This window comes from Pelodiscus sinensis, chromosome 7 (genome assembly GCF_049634645.1).
Source record: "Pelodiscus sinensis isolate JC-2024 chromosome 7, ASM4963464v1, whole genome shotgun sequence".
Taxonomy (NCBI): domain Eukaryota; kingdom Metazoa; phylum Chordata; order Testudines; family Trionychidae; genus Pelodiscus; species Pelodiscus sinensis.
This window is the reverse complement of record NC_134717.1, coordinates 66,797,954-66,820,630: the sequence shown is the minus strand read 5'-3', so window position 1 is coordinate 66,820,630 and position 22,677 is coordinate 66,797,954. Positions and strand designations below refer to the sequence as shown.

At 42.2% G+C, this 22,677-nt stretch overlaps 1 protein-coding gene across 3 annotated transcripts in view; it reads right to left on the bottom strand.

The window, feature by feature from the left end:
- NAB1 (NGFI-A binding protein 1) overlaps nt 1-22,677 on the bottom strand; it is a 43,287-nt gene that overhangs the window by 6,770 nt on the left and 13,840 nt on the right. For all 3 annotated transcript variants that reach the window (XM_075934191.1, XM_075934192.1, XM_075934190.1), the window contains 4 exons: nt 18,261-19,094; nt 10,204-10,337; nt 8,784-8,835; nt 1,566-1,676 (listed from right to left, as the gene is read on the bottom strand). In XM_075934191.1, coding sequence (XP_075790306.1) covers nt 1,566-1,676; nt 8,784-8,835; nt 10,204-10,337; nt 18,261-19,094 — 1,131 coding nt within the window. The remainder of the gene's footprint in view (nt 1-1,565; nt 1,677-8,783; nt 8,836-10,203; nt 10,338-18,260; nt 19,095-22,677) is intronic.

Sequence of the window (22,677 nt, the reverse complement as noted above, 5' to 3'; positions counted from 1 at the left end):
AGTGCATAAAATCACATGTTCTGTTTTAGTCCAGCAACATAATATTTATTACTGGAGGAGAACAAACTTTCTGCAATTTAGAACTGCAGTCTACACTTAAAACTCCCAAATGCAAGAGTTTAATGATCAAGTTTAGTCCTACTGAAATAAATGGTTCTATAAAATTTTCCAAGAGCAATGGCAACATCTGCTAAAAACTTATGCCAAGATTTTACCAGACATCTTGGAGTCTTTATTTTAGGAAACAGCAGTACACAAGTTTAAAAATCTGCCATTGTGAAAGTGTAGGATGACAGTATGTTTGTGGGGGATAAAGGTGTGAAATGTCTGTCTAGAAGAAGAACAAGACCTATACACCTCTTGAGAGTGAAATTAAACAATGTAGAGCAACGTGGGAGGGAATGATGTATAAATGTTTGTCATCAACTATAGTGCCAAGAGAATTTTAACTTTCAATATGATCTTGTTCTCAAGACTGTGACTCAACATCTTATTTTTTTTAAAATATCACCCGTTAAAAAAATATGTCGACTCCAAAGAGGAATACAGAAGCATACAAACAAAAATGGAAGCAAAAATTTGCAGAATTAGCACCAAGAGATAGATGCTAGCAAACTGTAAAGTGCATTGACTTCTCTTTGTAGGTATTTTATAAGCGTATTCATTACTACTAATCCCATTAAAAAAGAGCTGATTCTTGCAAGGGGTTGAGCCTCTCTTTGGAGATGTGCCATGACCTCAATTCCCCTATTGACATTTGTGCTCTCAAAAGACAACCCTACAAATTAACTGCCAGTGTAAAGAGAAGACCACATCCTAGGTTCTCTAGTAAAGTGATAACATTGACAGCAGGGAAGGAACCTGTTCTATATTTTTACTCAGACTACTTTAGATATCATCACGATCTATACGAGAATCACAGAATGCTGACTTTAGGTCTTGGTGGGTAGATAAAAGGAGAAACAATTTTCTAACAATTTGCTTTCAAAGTCTCAGAAGGGTAGCTGTGTTAGTCTGTAACTTTAAAAACAATGAATGGTCTTTTGGCATCTTAGAGACTACAAAAATATATACAGTATCATGAACTTTCATGGGCAAAACCCACTTCAGCTCATTTGAAGAAGTGTTTTTTCCCCACGAAAACTCGTGATCCTTTATATATTTTTATTAGTCTCCACGGTGCCAGAGGACTACAGCTAGCTTTCAAGTTTATTAGGATTGATGGTCTACCTGTGGGTTCTGTAATGTTTTAGGATCTTAAACAGTACTTTTATATGCATACATTGTAATGTCAGTACTGCATTCCTTCTTTTTTGTAACATCTAGGTAAAAATTCTTATTTTCTTTCAATGAATGAAGGTAAAAATATAGCGTGTCATAACAGCCTAAAGAGTTAAAGCCATATTAGCAGTGATATTATCTCAACTAGCTCAGGTGATATTTGAGAACTTGAGGTAATGATTTTAGTCATCAAAATACAATACCAAAAGTAGCCTAGAAAGCAACTGTTTCTATTCTAGACAGCATCTCAGTAGAAACCTGATAGTTTTGAGTAGTTTGTCTACCTGCGAATTAAGAGCTGCCAACTCTTCACTTTTGCCTTTGGCCAAGGCAAGTGGTACTTTCTCTTGTTGATAAAGTGTCTGGACCGTGTCCTGGAAATCAGGAAAACCATCCTGTTGAGCAAAAACAAACAGGGTATATGATTTTGTTTTGCTTTTAAAAGAAAAAGCAATGTATCATGTGAGTTAAAAGAGAATCTTCTTTAACTCCTGTGGAAAAACTAGGATTAAGATTCTGAAGCAAATTAACCAAATTATGCTTCCGCAATGCGAGATACTGCAGCACATGTGATCTGGCTCATAGCAGGAGACGTGCAGATCAGAGGTTTGTAAATCCAGAGAATTGCCATTGACATTCGTCGAGTTAATATGTATTAACTAAGCCAGTGTAAGAGAGCAGAATTAGGCCCAATGTTTTATGGTTTTCCTTTGGATTTAGAAGTTTGAGGGTTTTTTTGTTTTTTTTAAAGGAACCAATGCCATAAATGTAGACTACTGCTCTACCTTTGACTATTTGCATCTATAGCGTCCATGAGCCTTGCCATACATGCAGAGACTGATCTCAGATATACAGCAAGGCATGTACTTGCCTATTTTACAGAAAACACAGTAGAAGAATTTAGTAGCTCAGAAAATTGGGCAAATCAACACAAAATTCAACATAGAATTATAGGATTGGAAGAGACCTCAGGGTCCTGCATTGGGGATGGAAGAATCCCAAGCACTGTTACAGGCTGGGGACCAACTGGCTGAGCAGCAGTTTGGCAGAAAGACACCTGGGGATTATGGTGGATGAGAAGCTGGATGTGACTCAACAGTGTGCCTTTGTAGCCAAGGCTAACAGCATATTAAGATGGATTGGGAGGAGCATTTCCATCACATCTAGAGAAATGATTATTCCCCTTTATTCAGCACTGGTGAGGCATCTGGAGTATTGCATCCAATTCTGGGGCCCTCATTACAGAAAGGATGTGGACGCATTGAAGAAAGTTCAGCGGAGGGCAACAAAAACGATAAGGGGGCTGGAGCACATGATTTATGAGGAGAGACGGAGGAATTTGGGCTTATTTAGTTTACAGAAGAGTCGGGGGGGGGGGGGGAGGTTAGGGAGGGGAGGGAGAAAGAGGACTGATAGCAGCCTTTTAACTACCTGAAGGGGGATTTCAAAGAGGATGGAAAGAGGCTGTTCTCAGTGGCGACAGATGACAGAACAAGGAGCAATGGTCTCAAGTTGCAGTGGAGGAGGACTAGGTTGGATATTAGGAAAAGTTACTTTACTAGAAGCGTGCTGAAGCATTGGTCTAGGTCAGCGGTCCCCAAACTTTTTAGGTTGTCAGGCGCCAGGGGGCGTGGCCGCTTGCCCGCCGGGCGCCAGGGGGCGGGGCCCGGGGGCGCCCCCCCCATCCACGCGCCCAGGGGCGGGGCCCCCTCCAAGGCCCGCGCGCCCGGGGCGGGGCCCCCTCCAAGGCCCACGCGCCCGGAGCCGGCGCTCCCCCTCCCCCCCGCCGAGCGCCTGGAGCCGGCACTCCCCCTCCCCCCCGCCGAGTGCCGCGCGCCCGGGGCCGGCGCTCCCCCCCCCCCCCCCCCACCGAGTGCTGCGCGCCCGGGGCTGGCGCTCCCCCAGCCGAGCGCCACGCGCCCGGGGCCGGCGCTCCCTCCCGCCGCCTCCCGCCGAGTGCAGCGCGTCCGGCGCTCCCCCAGCCAAGCGCGCTCTCCCCGCAAGCGCCCGGGCGCCATGTGCCCGGGGCCAGGCCAGCCCCGAGCACCTGGCGGGCGCATTGAAATGCCCCCGCGGGCGACATGGTGCCCGCGGGCACCGTGTTGGGGACCACGGGTCTAGGTTGTCTAGGGAAGTGGTGGAATCTCCATCCCTAGAGGTTCTTAAGTCCCCAGCTTGACAAAACCCTGGCTGGAATGATTTAGTTGGGGTTGGTCCTGCTTTGGGGAGGGGGTTGGACTCAGTGTCCTCCTGAGGTCTCTTCCAACCCTCGTATGATTCTAGGTCATTGAGTCCAACCCCCTGCTAAAAGGCTGAAGGAAGCAGGATCTAAAACCAGTGATATCTGTGCCAAAGTAACATTTTTAGGAGGATTGCAGGGAGTACCTATCGCATGTTAGGTACTCATATGCAGGAAGATGGTGCTTGCCTGAAGATTTTATAATCTAAGAAAGGGAAAAATAGCATCCCTAGAAGGAACAGAAAACCCAAACACCTGTAGAATGATTCACTGCCTCTAACTAACAATAGGGTTGCCAGATACTTTCACAAACAATGCCAAACATGGATCGAGGGAAAAGAATGCGGCAGATGCGGCAGGAGAAGAATGTCCTAAGTGGCCTTCCGTCCAAGAAAAACATTTTAAATGTCCGGTATTTTCTTGGGGTTTTTTACCAATCAGAGGCCGCAAATACTGGACTGTTCGGGCCAATACTGTATCCCTGGCAACTCTAACTAACAAAGGAAGGGAGGAGGGGACAGCAGAAGACAATTAGTGAATAATGAGGCCTGGGCAGTCAGTGGTCTATGACACAGGGACATTTGTATCACGTTGAATGTATCGGGGGTCTGCTTCCCCCCCACAGAGAAACTCCCTTTACATCAGCAAGGCTTTCTTCCTTGAGAGGAAGCATCAAGGGCCTGATTCTCATGAAGCTCAACCCACCCAAATTTGTCAAACAGAAAAAATCCAACCCAATGAATATTTACCATTTTAAAACAGCACAAATGCTCTATAGAACCTCACCTTCTGAAAACAGAAAAATGCTCAAAGTGCAATACAAGACACTGGCTACTTTTATGCTTAGACCTAAATTTATTACTGGTTAGGAGGGGTTTTTTTGTTTTTTTAAGGAGAGGCCTCATTCTTTGCCTTTAAATGCCTGACATCCCTATATACATGTAGCTGAAATTTTGAACATGGAAGTATATATGGACATACTGCTATAAAATGTACTTGCATATATTTACACTAGTAATCAAGCACCAGTAAAATTGAAGTCCTTTTTTCAAAAGCAGGCCCACAGAATACAAATGGTTTCTGTTGCTGTGTCTTACCTTCACATATCTTTCTTCAATAGGTAACTGAATTCTGGATCATTTTCTGAGATGTGCCCCTATCACACTGGTCTTTTGCTCACAAAAGCCTTATGATACAGGAATAGATGATTCAGAAAGTAGTAACAGAAGGTTATGCAATTCCATGTGACATCCATCTATGGCCTACTCCTAGCTAAGCAAGCCTTTCCCCATTGCTACCTAGTGTGGAGAAGACCCTTATTACACAGATCTCATGTTTTCTTCCATGCTGTTCAGTTCTTTCTAAAGTGGTTTCTTACAACAGATGTTCTCAGTCTCACGTGTCCTTTTCCTCATCTCCCATGACATTTTTCTTGCACGAAGAGCAGATTGTAATGCTTCTGTTCTTGTAATCAGGGAGAAAGAAATCCCACACCTCTGATCTTGGTTCTCCTTTCAACCTGCCTGGCAATGGTGTAGGTGGGCACTGACTGCAGATGTTTTAGTCTCGCATTCCCCTCTGGGTCTCTTACTCCCACTGAGCTTTTTGAACTTGACTGTCTCAGGTTCTCCCACTCGTCCGCCTCTATTTTAACATTGCCATTCACTTGATGAGGAGTCCTTTGTATTACCAGCACACAGAAGAGTAAGAACTTTCTACTTCTTCACTTCTTTCCCCTCCTGGCTGTCAATACTATATGTGGAAAGCAAACCTATTCACACACAATTTACAAAGGCAGAAATGAGTGGGATGAGTAGCCACACTCTCTATGCCATTTGTGCAGTGTACCTGTGACTTGTTTTGTTTTCTGAGCTGCTGCAGCTCATTGCTTTGAAAAGCATTACCAGTGACTCATCAGTGAGGACAAAATAAGGGGCACCCCTCTTCCCCTTCCAGCAACACCTTTCACAGAACAACAAGGCTGCTTAGTGGGAGAAGGGAAATACTGTTTGTATCTTTATTCTCCCCTACTGCTCTTTGTCCAGAAGAAATTTAACAGCCCTAGCGCTTTCTTTTGATTCACTCCCAAGTCCTACCCCAAGTACAGTAACTCCATTCTGTCTCCCGTATACGCTACTCTCTTAGCCTGTTTTGCTAGAATCTCTCTCTTTTCTCTACCCACAGCCTCCCCCTCTATCAACAAAATGGGAAGGGCACATGGGGGGAAGGGGTAAGAGAAAGGCTCTACAGGTAATCTGATATAAATTTGTAGTCTTCTGTTTCTTTGTAATGCTTGTATGAATTTAGTGCTTATGAAGAGGAAGAATTTGCAAGAGTGGAAGGCAATGTGTAACTTTGCCTATATGGCCCTGCTGGAATACCTACATCAAGCCTAGCTTGCAAAATACCAGATAATGTTTGCCTGTGTCCTAAAGCAGTAATTTATACTCATGCAATGTGCAATACAAAACATTTCCAAATAGCACAGTAGCCTTTCACACCACACTCTGAAGAGGTATGACTATCTAATTGGCAAGGCAATGGCAAATCATGCTCCAATGTTCCAATCCTGCCTCAAGCGATAAGTGAAATGACCTTTCAAAAAGAAAAGGCAAGATCAGACCTTATGTCTCCACCAGAGAAAAGCCAGAACACTAACCTACTGTGCTTGCTCTCTATATTCAGACAGAAGATGCAGCAAGTACAACTTTCAAAGAATGGATAGACACTATTTCCATCCAGTATGGAGAGAGAATTCTGCAAGATTTGCTGAAATGTTTTCTCCTACTTATCCTTTTGTTAGAAAAATATTGCTAACGAAAAAAAAAGTCAATACTAAGATGTTTTCTTGGGAAAATAACCCTGCAAATGTAATGGAATAGTCTAACTATATATTTTTAAAAAAATAATAGGATCTGAAATATAAATTAGAGCCACAAACCATTAACACGATGAGATAATGGTCTTGCCACATAAATGGTATCTCCAATATAGAACTTCAAAACAGAAAAACATGTTGGTACATTTGGGTGTCATCACTTCAGCATCAGTTAGTACTATAGCCTCTTTAATGAAACAATATTTTCATTTGGTACATCGGTGTAACAAGAAAAAAGATCTAGAAAAAATTTTTGTGGACTAAAGATATTCAATCCTTCGGGGGGGGGGGGGGAAATCACACAATCAAACTACGCACTCTTAAAAGAAGCAGAAAGAGAGTGAACGTATTTCTTCTGATATATTGCACTGAGAACATGGCCTGAAAGTAGTGAACAAAAAGCCTGAAGCTTCACTGCTCTGTATATATGACAATGCTTTCTCTTAGTGGTATTTAAGTCTCCTTTTCCACACAACAGCCTAAAGTTTCAGCTTAAGCCTACTGTTTTTCCCCATGTTTCCATTTTTTACCTATAAAAAAATCCTACCAAAAAAATTACTCCCCTGTGGCTTATTTCAGTTGCTTAATAATTAACTACTACTGAAGAAAGGAAAACAATTCCTAATGATGAGATCTCATACTATGGAACAGTCTAGCAAGAGAAGCTGTAGAAGCATCACTGCTTGAGTAATTTTAAACTAGACTGGACAAAAAACACTGGAGAATATACTATAAGGAACTATAGTACTGTGTATTGTCCAAGGATAGTGATGATGCAGAGATGACTTAATAGTGCTTTTTCTACCTCTAAATTTTGGGGTTATAATGCTAAGAAACCAAGACAGAATTACCAGCATGGAGGCTGAGAGTAAAAACCTTCCGAGCACACATTCACACAATTCAAATTATGTATTTGCAAATGCTGTCCGGTGCTGTTATCCCGGTGTTGCACAATAAAATGGGCAGGATGCAAAATGACTACATTTTTAAAATTCTTTATTTATATCTGGTTTTCAAAACTAATTTCTTATTTTCAAGGGGAAAGTGTGCTTGACTGAGTATTTGCCAGATGAGAATGGGCTTTGTATAGATAACAAATACAAAGCCTTGTACTACATTGAAATAATGGAGACTACATGCGCCATATCATTCCTCACGGAAGGCATTAAATATGAAAAAGTGCCATTCCCTTGCACTGCAAACTCTTATATTAGTGTTACATAATGAAGAACACATACAGAACACATACATCCATTAAATGCTGCTATAATGCAGACCCACATCGTAATGTACTATATCATTAATTTTAGTTTTGTAGCTCATACAAAGAGAACTATAGATGCATCAGATGGATAAAAGAGCAGCAGTGAAGAGGCTAATCAGTTAAAAAAAATCAGTTCTGAATTTTGGATGATTCAAAGCCCACTGAAGACCACAGAAAGACTCCCACCAATTTCAATGAAATTCAGCTTTATAAACACTCCCCCCACCGCCGCCAAAAAAAACCAAACACCCCCTCACAAAAAAAAAAAAAGCACACCACACCATGGGAGGATATTGCCTAGAACTTGCAGTGCATTTTCCAATGGGAAGTCTCCCACTCACGCATGGAAAGCATAGTACTTGGACTAGATGTTCTATGGGGATCACAGGGCAGAATTTTGGCCTGTATTTTATAATCTAAAGAAAACTAGCGCAGCATGCACTTTCTACACATCTAACTTTTTTTTAAATCAAAAATAGGATACAAACAAAAACCATCTGAATCATCTATTTGATGTTTATTTTTCCTAATATAATATTAATACTGAGACAGTGGTGCCTAATTAAACATAAAATTATTTTCTCTAAGTTTACAGAACTGTGTCAGAGCCTTATAAAATGTTTCTTAAGCCACAGAAAAACAAATAAAAATCACACAAGACAACAGAGTTTAGTGGAAGGAAGATCTCTATATAAGTAACCTCTGATAACTTCCCCCACATTGGTCTCTCAGGGTGGACACAATTTGTCTCCCAATCTCACAGCCCAAATCACAGAGACTGCAGAAAAAGCCTGACAATCCTTTGGAATCTGCAGCAAGTGCACTGTACAGCAGTGGCCATACGTCTATGCCAGCTCTGCCTGCAACAGTGTAATTCCCCCACCCCGCCACCACTTTTCCTCTAATCTGCATCGTATTTTCTCATGAACCACACACAGATCCCTGGACCAAAAATGAAGAAAGTCATCACAGACAAAATGGATACTGCTATGCGAAATTGTAAGCTGTCAGCAAATTCTAAGTTACCAGGTGTTCTGTTTCTCTTAAGTTCTCTAACTTAGGGGCAAATCATTTTTTTCCCCCCACATAAAACTTGGCATATAGTAATCACACTATCATACCTCTAGCTTAATTCTCTTCGGTGACAGTTCATCTCTATCTCCACATTTAGATCTAGAAGGAAAAAACAACATAGTATTAAAAAATAATGTCACTATCCTGGTTTTACATAAAAAAATAGAGCACCAAATAGATCTCTGCTATTACTCATATTATTATTATTAATTTAACACCCTTCAAGGGTGAATATGGCCCACTTAGTGGGGGAAAAACTCTCAACCACTCAGTTCATACTGTGGAAGGCATCTGGAGTACTCAATAAGCAAGGATTTGCAGAATTGGGCAGAAACAGAAAGCAGCAGAAATTCAACTAAGGGTAAAAAAATGTGGTTGACAGGATACAGTGATAGAGCTGAAAGACTTACTGTGTGTTAGTCAGCTGTTAAAGAGAAAGGGCATTACAGGGGAAAAACAAGAGGAATGAAATCAGGGCAAAACTAGACAAGATCATGCAATGGGAGGGGAAAAAAGGAACCCAAATAAATTGAGCTAAATTATGGTGAAAGTCAGTCCTGTGCAGAAGAATAGCACAAGGCCCATTCATCACCTAAGTCCTCAAACAAACAACCCCCTCCCCCCCCACACACAGAGTACATAGGCCTATGTGCTGGAGTTGTGAACACATACATTCCACCTAAAAGCAGAAAGTTTCAGCATGATCTTTATGACTAAATGCCCTTTAGCCTCTGTTACCCAGGATTGGGGGAAGACCCTAGCACAGCCAGACATGTGCATTAGCCAATAATCTTTAAAAATTTCTGAAAATATATGAAAAATGTATTTTCAACACAATTGTAATATCTGAGAGATTTTCACAGTACTATATAGAATACACTGAAAAACATTAGCTCAATGGGTCTGCTTTGTAAAATGCATTAATTCTGCCATGCACAGATATTAATTAGACGTAAAGCCTATCCTGTTTTCCATTGACTGATCTGATTATATTAAAAAGGGGCACTTAAATTTGATCTCAAATTATTATTTTTAAAACAAGTGTTTATAATTACCCTTGTCTTTCATACATGCTCTAATGAGGTTACTTAAGCCTTGCTGATTTATATTAGCCTTGAAATCATAAATTTCTTAATTTAAAATATTTGCTTCTCAGTCATAGTATACCGAAGGAGATATATGGTTACTGTATATGGAGAACCAAAAGGCAGGTGAAAGAATTAAAATAACTACATGCCAATAAAAGTGATTTTAACACTATGAAAAGTTCCATGGTTTAAACTTTACACAGTATTACCAACATTTTCTATTTTTCATATGTATGTGCTCCCTCCTGCCTAATGTAAACATTTTGTTAGCTGCAGAGGAGGAAGAATTAAAAGAGCTTTCTAATGATTCACATTTCAATTCTATTAAATGGATTACTTAATTGAAAATAAAGTTCCCTTGAGTTCATTAAAAGCTTACTTGGTGGTCCTGTAAGTGTACTTGTATGTAACTTCTCGAGAGATCTGCCGAGCCAGAGCAAAGAGTTCATCTCTCCTGGTTAACAGTGCATTATCTTTTACACACAGCTGAGCGGCTGCTTCATTAACTGTAAGCTGGAAGTTAAACACAAAAAGAGATTCTTGACTTCCTCAAAATATCACCTACTGACCCTTGTAAAAGTATCCAGCCATGTGAAAGGATAACAGATTTTAACACTGAGTCACATTACTTATTTTATATTGAATATGGAGGATTTCCTCTAATTGTGTATACTCATCTTTTCCCAGACGATTGCCTCAATTATAGACAAACATGGTAGATACATTTAGTGAGAGAATGTGTCTGTCTGTTCAAGAACTCCTCCGAAACAGTAAGAATGAGGACCACCAAATTTGATATATAGTTTCCTCTTATAACTTAAAACACGGTAAGGGTTTGAATGTGCCAAGAAAATGAGATTTTCCTGGAATGGGATTGCTGCTCATAAAGCCACAGAGAAAAGAAACAGAAACAACAGCAGGTGAAAGGGGCTGGCTGAGGATTCATTCCTCCTGTCCGGGACTGCCCCAGCCCTGACCCCAGGTACCTATTAGGGAGGGCTGACACCCCCCATTTGTACAGGAACACTGCTGGTTGTTCCCCTTTGTCAGGGAGTGAAGAGAAAGTGCACAGGTTGCTAAGGAGAGAAGGGAACATACAAGTCTGGACCTGCTGCAGCCAGGGACATACACCCTTCTCCCAGCTGTGCCTGCTAGAGAGCTGCAGCTGCCAGGAACAGGCACTTCTCATCTGGCCTCAAGCTGCTACAGTGAGAGAGGGTTGGGATAATGCTCTACCCTGGGGAACCTGCATACTGAATCCCTCATCCCTAAGCCCCACCCTAAGCAATGACTTACTGAAGCATAAACATTTTCATTTTATTTTCCAAAAACAAAAATTGAGTTAAGGTCCCAAGCAATGCTGGGTAAATCTTGTAGTTTTTCATAAATGCCAGTGCAGGAGCACATGCATAAGGCTTGAAAAATCCACTTGACAGTACTGCGTAGGAAGATTTCCCGACTGAATGACGTGTAAGTCATCAGTTTCTGCAAAATGTAAATTGTCTCAAAAAACTTACTTTTCTCACCCTTATACTTGTGAAGATTAACTCTGAAGATGAACCAAATCTAAACAAATGCAATGAATTCTTCCTGAACCTGCTAGGACACCAGCCCAGTGCCTCTATGGTTGCCCATAGCTTTAAAAAAAACAGCCAAATAAAATCTACAAGGCTCAAGACAGTTTCACTACTGCTATGGAATTCTGTAGGAAGCAGTGAAACTTTAAGAACTATTTCGGTGTCATGATTTTGCTATTTGAGAAACCTACCAAGAGCAACAAAGAAGAGAGACACTGAAATTATTAATGGAGGCAGATAACCCAAAACATAGATGCTAGAGAAGTTGTAGCTCCTCCCTCTTGTTACAGCAGCCAAGAGGGCAGCTAGCACTTGGCATTTATCAGATACATACCAGCCAGAGGCTGATAGGACAGATTTATCCTCCAAGTAGTAACCAGTAACACCACCTATTAGAGGTCTCCCCTCCTGCCTGCTTTCCAAGAGCTGGATTTTCAGGGTACTGGGCTTCTTGCTGGAGCATTCTCCTGTGGCATCTGTCAGTCGGGCCACTGGAAACCTACAGTACATATATTTTTCAAATGTAGTCATGATGGTCTTTATGAATCAAGTTCTAATGCTCTCTGCCGTATATAGTGTGGGAGTACAAAGTTCTAAGGGCAACAGACACACTGCAGTTCAATGTATAGGGATAGAGGTGGCCAAAGCGTGCGTACACAGATATAGCGACACAATATCTAGTAGCTTTCTGCACCAGCACAGAGGTGGAGGAGTCTGAGGGCAGAACAACAGGCTTGCAATTACTCTGACGCATTGGAAAAAAACATGAACTCCTCTCTCCCGTCTCTCCTCCCTCCAATCAGTGCTTTACACCTTGATATGTAGAAAGCCTTCCCCACATCTCTCATGAAGATCTCTTTCATAAACAGGGCTTTTAAAAAAATTGGTCCTAACAGATTAATCTGGTCACACAAACTTTTTATTCACCAAACAAGTTTATTAGTTTGGAGTTGAAAGTTTTCTGGAAATACAACTTAAAATTACCTTCAATTCAATTAGAGTCTGCAACATGACCTGTTTTGTGGATTTAAAGAATAGTAAGAAGCGGAGATAAAGGAGCATTGCTGAGACTCTTAGGTTGAAGAAACCTCAGAAGTAACCAAGGTGGTTAAAAAAAACCCAACAATTAAAAAACAAAAAACCAGATTTTTTATTTAAATCTGTTTTTTTATTTAAAAAAAATACTATTATTTCTCATTAAAAAAAAGTTACAATTAAATCACCTCACAAACATGCTACACCTATGCTTACAAACTCACAAAAATGAATTAATGGCTCTAGTCTGTCCAGCCTAACTACCAGGTCTTGCTTCTTGAAAGTTCCAGGCATCCAATTTCTGTATCACAACAGACTAAAGTAACATGTGCAAAGAAAGATGCAAGTTAAGATTGTTTCTGTTCTGCGCTTATGTGGTGGTGTACCTGTGCCAAGCATGGCAAAGTTAATTAAGACATTGTCTTAAGGACAGAGAGACAATACACAGGGAAAGGATGGAGGCAACATAGAAAGGAACAATGGAATGGACTGAAAAGAAAAAGGGAAGATGTTATTCAGCGCATACTTTTGCCACAGAAAATTGTCATGGCTTCTGAATGTAAAAGAGCCTATCTGTGAATATTTTGAAGACATTAGTTGCCTGGGTAAAAAAGGAAAATGTGTCAATTGTAATCAGTATAAACAGAAAATGCAAGAATGAAACATCATAAGGAAAACTGCTTAATGGGCGCAAATGATGCAGATATGTCTGAAGAACAATGTGGATCAACTATGCAACACATCTGTGATTTAACAAGTAAATTCTCAAGCTATTTGCTATGTTGGATGTTGCGAGAAAAAAAAAGTTTAGCTTAGCTAATACTTATGGCTTGTTTAATTAGGTCAGTAGGTTTAGAATCACCCAAGTATACAATACAGAACCCTGCAGTAAAAGAAATTTAGAGTTGCCATTGAGTGTCATTTTCTTATTTTATATAACACTACCGTGCTGCACTCTGTGTTTACTATGCTCACCAACTCCTCCCCCACCCACCGGAGAACGATGGTATCATTCTGTCGCCCAGCAGGAAAAACTTTTTTATATAGAGATAATACAAGCCTCTTATTTTGGAATATCATGGTCAGACCATAATGATGATACCATAAGTCCTTTCCCTATTTTACTTCAGCATAATTCAGCTTCCCCAAAGAAACCCCCATTCTATACTTGTTTTCCATCTAGCTTACTCCAAAAATTAAGTGCACTCTAAGTACAGTCAGTTTTAGCTTTTTTGGTAACATGGAATCAGATCTGCATCAAAATGAAAGTGGGAGTGGGAAAGATGAGAGCTAGCTGTAGAAGTTAAGGACACCATACATTTAGTATTATGGGGACTTGTCTATTAGAATTAAAAACATTTGAAAAATAAAAAAAGTTTAAGGCAGACAACAGACTAACTCAGGAGACTGCTGTCACTGCAAATGTGAAGTATTTATGTAACACTTAAGTTTTAGTTTAATAAAATATGAGTGCTATTGTATTTGTGCATGTGATTTAGTTCTTACCATTTCTACTATACTGTGACTGCATCTGCAGCTTGACATAGTACATAATACGTTGATTTTTATTAATTTAAAAGATAGGTAATGAGTATATAAAAAAACCAAAATACACCATCCTACATGTTGTAAAATGCTGTAAATTAACATGTTTTAGTGTTCAGATTTGCACTATTGTTTGAAGAAATGTGAAGGGTTTTTTTGTGATTTAAATCACCTTGATTTAAATCAATCCACCCTAGAAGTAGCTACTATTCATAATTTGTTATACGTTTTTCATGCGCTCTATGTGAATTTACACTAAAAACTACACTATTTACAATATAGACCTGAAGACCCACTAGAAGCTTCTGCACTACATATATTTAATAGACATGTATTTTCTGGTCCTTCAGTCACTGAAAGATCAAAATGCTTCTGAAGTCAGATGCACTAGAGTAACAGTATTAGAGCTATTTTATAATTCAGTTACAGTCTACTGTGCAAATACATCATTAAAATCATGAGTAAGACAGTTACCTAGTACATCAGAAAACTTAAAGGGTGATTTAAAAATATAGCTGTATTTCTCTGTAAAAGGTAACAAAAACAAAGGCAAGAGATTTATGAGCACAACACTCATGAAAACTGGTATTCAAGTGTTAATCTCTGTATAGTTCTTTTCGTTTTACTATGATTTAAATTTCCTTTGAGGATCATTTTTCAAACATAATGCTTGCTACTTCAACATCAGTACACTTGCATAACAATTTTTGTAAGTTCATAACTGGATATAGTCTTAGAAAGTTGCAATAATAAGAGTGCAAATTATTTTGTTTACTCCTAGTAATTGCTCTCATATAATACTCAAGGAGAGCCAACCGGTGGGTTTTTTGGGTGGGTTCAGGAGGGTCTTTACCTCTTAGCCTCTCCATGATCACTGCAAATCCAGCCTTATTGATCCAGAAGTACCTGTGATGGCTTCCTCTCTTTTCAAAAGGCAGCAGACTGCAGCCAGCAGGTAGAAAATTTCAGTGCTGTGCCTTACAAAGTAAGAATCCCTATGCCTTCCCTTCCTGGGCATCCTAACTGTAAAAGCCATTTTCAGCAATAATTCTAATTAAATATACATTTGCATCACCAGAGTTAGAGGATTCCCCAGCCACACATGGACACAGAGAAAATTAAATACCCAGGCTCCCCCCGGCTCAATTCAGTCTTCAAAAATAATCAAAGTGAAGTCTAACAACATTAATTACTTGTGTTTGCTGCTCCTGTGTTTTCTTCTCTTCATTTAGCTTAAACGTGATTTTCTTGTGTTTTACGTGAAGTCATATAAACACCTAAATATTAAATACAAATGTAAAATGGGGCTAAATCAAACACCTAAGAGTCCCCAAATTCAAAAGTACGGCCGAAACAATCTTCCTTTAATTCAGTCCTTTGTGCCTCAGTCTCACTGCACAAGAACACCCCATGTTTGAAAACGTATGCAAAATTGAGACGATGGAATAGGTTAAAGACAGTATTTTAATATTAACTCAGAACCGCCTTGTTTGGAAGGTTTTAGGTCAGACCTTAACATCAATGTTAATTTTATTTTTTTCCTTTGTAGATAGTTATGATTAAAAAAAATCCATCAGACTTTTTAAAAGAGTGCCTACCGCCCACAACTATCTCCAGTTTCTAGTGACTGCTCAGAGCTTTTGAAAAGTGGAATATCTGTGTGTACCTCACATGGTAAGGGATGAGAGGTTTGAAGAGAAGCTCTGGATAAGCTTCAAAGCTTGTCTCTCTGGCCAAAAGAAGATGGTCCAATAAAAGATATTACCCCACTACTATATATAAACAGAAAGTAACGAATCCTGACTCTCCCACAATTTTCCCTACTCTGTTTAGCTTGTATTTTTAATATGCAGCACATCCTTCACTGTAGCAGCTTCTTCAGAGCCATGAACTCACAAGATAACTTAATGTTCAGTACAGGACAAGTACTCTTGTTGAGATTCAACCCAAGTAACTCATCTGAATGCTGGGGAATTCTCCATGGGAAGGATCTCCTTCCCAGGCTTCATTGTGTCGCTGCAGCTGCAACTGCAGACAGAAGGCTAGAATACTTTTCCCTCTCATAGAACAGAGGCTCGGAGAGAGACAGAGAGTGAGTGTGTGTGTGTGTGTAGTCACTGAAGATACAACCTGCCCCAAATCCTGACTGTACAACAATGTACACAGATCTCCCAGAGCCTGCGGGGATGGCACAGGACTCACTGGGACTTTTCAAATTCTTCCTCTATACCTCATGCACTGAGACCGCACTTGGCCTGCAGTCACAGTGTAACTAAGGATGTTAACTAGAGGTTAATTGACTAGTCTAGTGTCCATGGAATTTCCATTCACTACTCAACTAGCCTATAGGCACTTCCGCATTCCTCTGTTGAAATGTACAAGAGCCCCAGCGGGGCATTCAAAGGAGGAAGTCCCGCTGACTCCGGGCTGCACGCAAATGCCAGCTTTGAAATGCACAAGAGTCCCCAGCAAGGGCTCTTGAGCATTTCAAAGCGGCAGCACAGCACGGAGCCTGAGGTCAGCGGGGGCTCAGAGTCCCCACTGACCGCGTGCTCCATGCCGTGCTGCCACTTTGAAATGCCACATGGAGCCGGAGTGAGCTGTTGACTCCCTAGCTAATCCCAGGCTCTAGCATGGCATTTCCGCAGAACCCAGGATCAGCTGAGGAGTCCCCAGCTGACCCCGGGATCCATGCTGGCAGCACTGCACAACTGAGCCAGGGATCAGCTGTGCAGCACCGCCCCTTTGAATGCCACCTTGGCTTTCAAAGTGGCAGCACCCCGGGCTCAGCTGTCTGGTGCTGCTGCTTTCAAGTACTCCTCCTTCTCCCTCTTTTGCTGCCTCTGAAAGAGGCAGTGGGGGGGGGGGAGGGTGAATCGACTAATCAACTGACTATCCGATAAGCATTTATCTATCAGATAGTCGATTAGTCTTTAACATCCCTAAGTGTAACAGGACAAGATATGCATCTGTTTCAGGCCCATATGCAGGAATTTCTGTGGGGGGGAACCTTATAACACTATGAGTGAAAACTACATTGACAAATGGGCATGTTAATCCTGTGGCCAAATTGCCACAAATGCATCACCAAGATGTAGCAAAAAATCCATATCAGAAACTATTACTGGGTATGTGCAATTGCCTTTTAAAAGTAAAGTCATTTTAACTGAGGGTCTAATTTACATTGTGCATGACACTTAAAAACGTACTTTTAAAGTGTAATTTTAAGTTACAAAAGTGAAAAGAAGTGTAAAACCAGGAAGCTTCCTTGGGACGCCTGTAATGTGAACATACTTTCCTTTTGGGAAGTAGATCTCATATGACAAATTCAAATCAGACTGAAATGTTGCAACGACTTAACTGTCAAGTGGTGATGCAACATTCATTATATCAACACACATCTGACATTGCTCTTGTTTATGTTTATTCTTCTGTAGTACCACACTTCAGCACTAAGACACCAATTCTCAACAGAGACAACCCTACTGCATTACAACATACAGTTACTACCTTTAAGAAAGAAGGTTATCAAAGAAGAATACATGTGTAGTTATGTTTAGAGCAAGTTATGCAAGCAATTCTGCTATTCTTCAGGTATCCAAGGACAAACTCTCAAGTCAGAGCCTATTTTACAGTGCAGTATCCACCACCTCTGCAGGTGACATAAGCACACTTTTTACAGTCCAGGCAATCGCCCGAGATTATTCATACTGCACACAAAGAGATGCAAAGGTTTTGTAACTCATCTCAAACCCAATCCAGAAAATAACAAGGGCTGGTAGGTCCCTCTCCCTGCATCACACCAAGTATACTGTGAGGCCTAGAGCAGACGGAAGGCAGCTAAGCTAGATTAATCAAGTCAAGTAACAAGGTCACCTGAAACAAGCAGTTTCAAATATATACAAAAGGAGACTTGTTGACTCTCTCTAAGCAGAAAGAGGTACAGAAAGGCAGGACTAGTGTGAAGAAAAGCTCAGTGTTTAGAAGCCTTTGTATAAAGATGACTTGCTGTTTAAAGTATTGATTTATTCATTGCTGTCATTTATTCCAGAGAGACTTAGAAGTTAGTGTATTTTAAATCACTGCTGCAAATATATGCAAGCACAAGCAAGGTTTCCCATTTCACCCTGTAACTCAGTAGTAATGCTGACTTGCACACACATACGCTTCTCATTATATAATAGGAAGTGAAACAAATGTCCATAGGAAAACAGCATCCTATCATCTAAAAAGGGGGATGGTAACAGGGAAAGCTCATTCCAGACTCAGTTATTTTTACCTCGTGGAGCGTGAGATGCTTGCCATCCTTTCTTTTCGAGTCAAATCTGCCATATATTGCACTGTATTTCCTAATCTCCTCCTCCTTGCGAGGGTCCTCATCACTCATCTCAAAGATGTGACCAATCATTTTTGCCAGCTTCTTGTTTGTTTTCAGTAATTCCTTTACTTCATTCAAGTCACTTTTGGGCAGGGAGGGAACCATACGTTCCACACATTCGGCAACTGACAAAGCAGCTGCAGCGTCCAGGGTCTCAGTGTTTTCCTTTGGTGAAGCTGGAGAGCCAAGGTCAGCTGGGGAAAGGCTGTGTTCACTCTCTGTAGTGTGATGTCCTTGCCAGAGTCTTGGTTCATTGCTGCTCTGCAGTGCTAAGTTCCCTACCACATCAGATTTGCCCGCACCCACACTTTGCACACACGTGGTGGCAGCACATTTTGGAATCTTCAAGTGAGGTTCCCTGGTATTACTATTCCTTTCATAACTGGGACAAGATATTCCCAACCAAGCAGGGGATCCTTCTGGTAATTTATAGATTGGAATGCTACTGACTGGTAAGGAGGTAAGAGGCTGATTAAAAAGACCAGGGTTTGTGACCCAGTCTCTCAAAGCCTTTTGCAGTCTTCGGACATGAAGAGGCTTGCTAGCCATTCCTACAAGAGCCATTATCTCCAAGAACTCCTCTTCACCTGCTTCGCACAGCTGCTGCACATCATCACCTCCCTGCTGAATGAAGGCATCAAAGTAGAATAAGAGATTTGCCTTTTGTAATATTCGATAGAGTTGCAACTCCCCAAGGGTTCTGGGTAAAGCTGACGCCATCACAGATGCTAGAACCTGCAAAGAATAAGAACTGTAATTACAAAATAGCCTTTAAGCTACAAAATCTTCATATTCCTGTATCTAAGGATGTTAGAGACACAAGGTGGGTGAGATAATATCTTTTATTGGACCAACTTCTGTTGTGTAAGCTCAAAAGCTTGCCTGTCTAAGATACTACCCACCCACCTTGTTTCTCGAATATCCTGGGACCAATGTGGCTACTGCAACACTGCACAGACCGCAGGTTATTAACTCTTAGGGGAAAGTATTCTTCCTCCTTATAAAATCTTTTACAGCTACAAAGAATGGTGTTGCATTTTTTCCTTGGACCGATAGGCATGCTATTGAAAAAGGCACTTTCATCTTAAGGACAAAAGTCTGTGGCTGCCACATTTCTCAATAAAGCTTAACAGAGCCCATGCTGAAATTTCAGTAAAACTGTGAAGGAAAAAAAGGGATGATTCAAGGATGGACCTAGCTTGGGGGTGGGCAATAATTTTCGGGGGGGGGGGGGGGCGCATGCCAAGATTTTGGAAAGTGGTCAAGAGCCACACTTTTCTATGGAGGTGGTGTGAGGTTTGGGACAGAGGTTGGGTGCATAAGGTAGCCTGGGGTAGGGCACTGGGGTGCAGGAAAGGGTGTGGGGCCTGAGACGGTGTTTGGGTGGAGTAAGGGGTTATGACCCGGGGCAGGGGATTGGGATACTAGGTCCAGGAGGAAGTAGAGGTCCAAGAGTGAATTTTGACCTGGGGGAAGGGTAAAGCAGGAGGTGCAGGGTCTAGGAGGGAATTGTGACCTAGTGTGCACAGAGGATTTGGGTGGTGACCTAGGGCAGAGGAGGGTGGCAATCTGGGGCAGAGGGTTAGGAAGTGGAAGGGGCTGGGGTGCCAGAGTCAGAGGCTGGGGTGCTGGAAGCAGGCTCTGGCCAGGAGTCACTTACCTTAGGCGTCTCCCAGCCAGCAGCCCCACAGGGTCCTCAAGGCAGCCCCAAGCTGCTCAAGGAGGTTCCCTCCATGTGCTGCTCAGGGCTCTATGCCCCTAAGGGGCGAGAGACTTTGCGTGCTCCCCTGCCCCAAGCTAATCATCGCAGCTGAGAGCAAGGCCTGGGGGTGGGGGAAACACGCAAACTCTCACGCCTCTTCACCACGGTCACGTGGTACCTAGAGAAACAGTCAGCTTTTCTGAACAGCTTGCAGCTCCCTCTATGTACCTCAGGCCCTTGGCAGGGGACATGGGGAAGGAGACTTCAAACACTCCCCTGCTCCCAGGCCAATGGAGGTCTGGGAGTGAGCATGAAGTCTCTTGCCCTCTGCCAGGGGAACACATTGCTGTTCAAAACCATTGGCAGCTCCCCCTAGGTGCTGCATGTACCTGGTGGGGTGGAGTGGAAGTCGCCAGCCATTTTGAACAGCCTCAGCATCTTGGCAGGGCAGACTGCAGGCAGAACAAACGGCTTAGCAAGCCATATCTTGCCCACCCTGACCTAGCTTATTTTCAATTTCTCATGTCAGATTTGTTCCCAATACCAACAACAGATATTTATTTTGCTGCTGTTTAGTGGAACTCATTGTTCAATTTTGAATTAAAATAGTCACGGACTACCTCAAAGGTAAAACAATACTTGCCTACACAATACAGGTTGCACGTCTATAAATCAGAACTCTCTGGTCCAGCAACATCCACGGTCCAACAAGACCACAGATATTCCAGGATCAGAAAGTCCCTCTGCGCTGGGGGGAAGGAAGGGAGGAGAAGAGGAGACAAGAGCCCAGCACGATGTAGGGGGCTGGTGGGGGTGGTGTGTGGCTCAGCTGGGAGCCAGGAAGTCTGGTGGAGGGCAGGGCTGGCGGCGGGGGTGGGGACCAGAGATGACCCCCTCCCCTGGTCTGGCACAATCCCTCATCCAGGATCAGCCAAGTCCCAAGGGTGCTGCACCACGGAGGTCCAACCTGTATAAGAAATAACTCCCCATCTCTGACTTGACTTATCCCTAGACTCATCCTGTCCCCAAATGCCTAGGTTAGTGGGGGCGACAGAAGGAAGGCTGGGAAGATAGGTTTTACCGCATATTTGCAAGGTTAACAAATCTGTGCTCTGGTGGACTGTGATGGGGAAGATGCTGAAGTATCAAGAGTTCCTCTGACACCTCATGAAGACCCTCCCATTTTCAAATACAGGCAGTCCCCGGGTTACGTACAAGATAGGGACTATAGGTTTGTTCTTAAGTTGAATTTGTATGTAAGTCGGAACTGGCTCCAGATTCAGCCGCTGCTGAAACTGATCAGCGGCTGACTACAGGAAGCCCTAGGCAGAGTTGCTCTGCCCCAGGCTTCCTGGAATCAGCCGCTGATCAGTTTCAACAGCGGCTGAATCTGGACTCCTGGGACAGAACAGCTGGGGCGCTGCTGGGTAGGTCCCTGCAGGACCAACCTGGCAGCACCCCAGCTGCTCTACCCCAGGCAGCAGGGAGACCCGAGCAAAGCTGCACAGGCGACGGGGCCCCCCGCCTCTGCGGCTTTGCTCCTGTCTCCCTGCTGTGCTGGGGAGTCCCCCCCAGCACACCAGGGAGACCCGGAGCAGCTTTTCTCGCCCCGGAGGAGGCGGTGGCGGGACCGCTGCGCTCTGGGTGGTCCCGCCACCCGCGAGCTCCGGGGCGAGAAAAGCCCCATTCGTAAGTGCGGATCCGACATAAGTCGGATCCGCGTTAAGTCGGGGACTGCCTGTAGAGTGAAACCTAGTGCTTGTCTCTGCTTATGGAAATATCACTTCAAGGGACAAGGGGGGACTGACTGACTGACACTCTCTCCTGGCTAGCAAATACCTGAAGAATTTAGGGCTTTTAGTGCTTAATGTATTGCTTAGGTCTTTAAATTTTGAACTCCGCCTGGTAACTAACAGGCAGCCCCTGCATATTACAAATTTTCATGTCCTTGATATGAAGCTCCACTCAACAAAAGGGATATTGAATAGTCCCAACCTGCAGCCCCACATAGAGCACAGTGATACAAGTCCATGCTCCATGGACTTCTTTCACATCTGCAGGCACAGTATTTGTTTCAGTATAGAGAAAGGGACATCAAAGCCTTTTGTAATCCATGAACCCTGTGAATGTTACTGCTAATAACCAGCAAAGCCCTGGGGGATTTCAATTTTCAAAAAATTTTAAATATCAACTCAAAGGTTAGTTTTACTGATTCAGTGAGAGTAGTTTCCCATATTATTGTTTTAAGCTACATCATTGCTCAGGAAAGGCTAAACTGCATAATGTACAGTCAGCTATGGAAGTACTGGAACTATAATGTGATACAGGATACCCAACACTTTAAAATGGACAGATTAGTAGCCTACAGGGGAAATTTTAGAAAACGTGATGCATTCTACAAAATCCTGAATGAATAAATGTGTGTGTGTGCAGGGAGACTGCCAGGAAAAAATTAAGCAGAAATTATTTTTACATTTGTATGACCTTTTGCTATCATTAAGAGCCCTTAATGTCCCAGGAAAAAAAAGCAGGAAACAATATTACTGATGAACTTTGGTAACAAAGGTTTAGTTTTTAGATACCTATTAAATAAAGCTTTCATTTGATTAAATATTA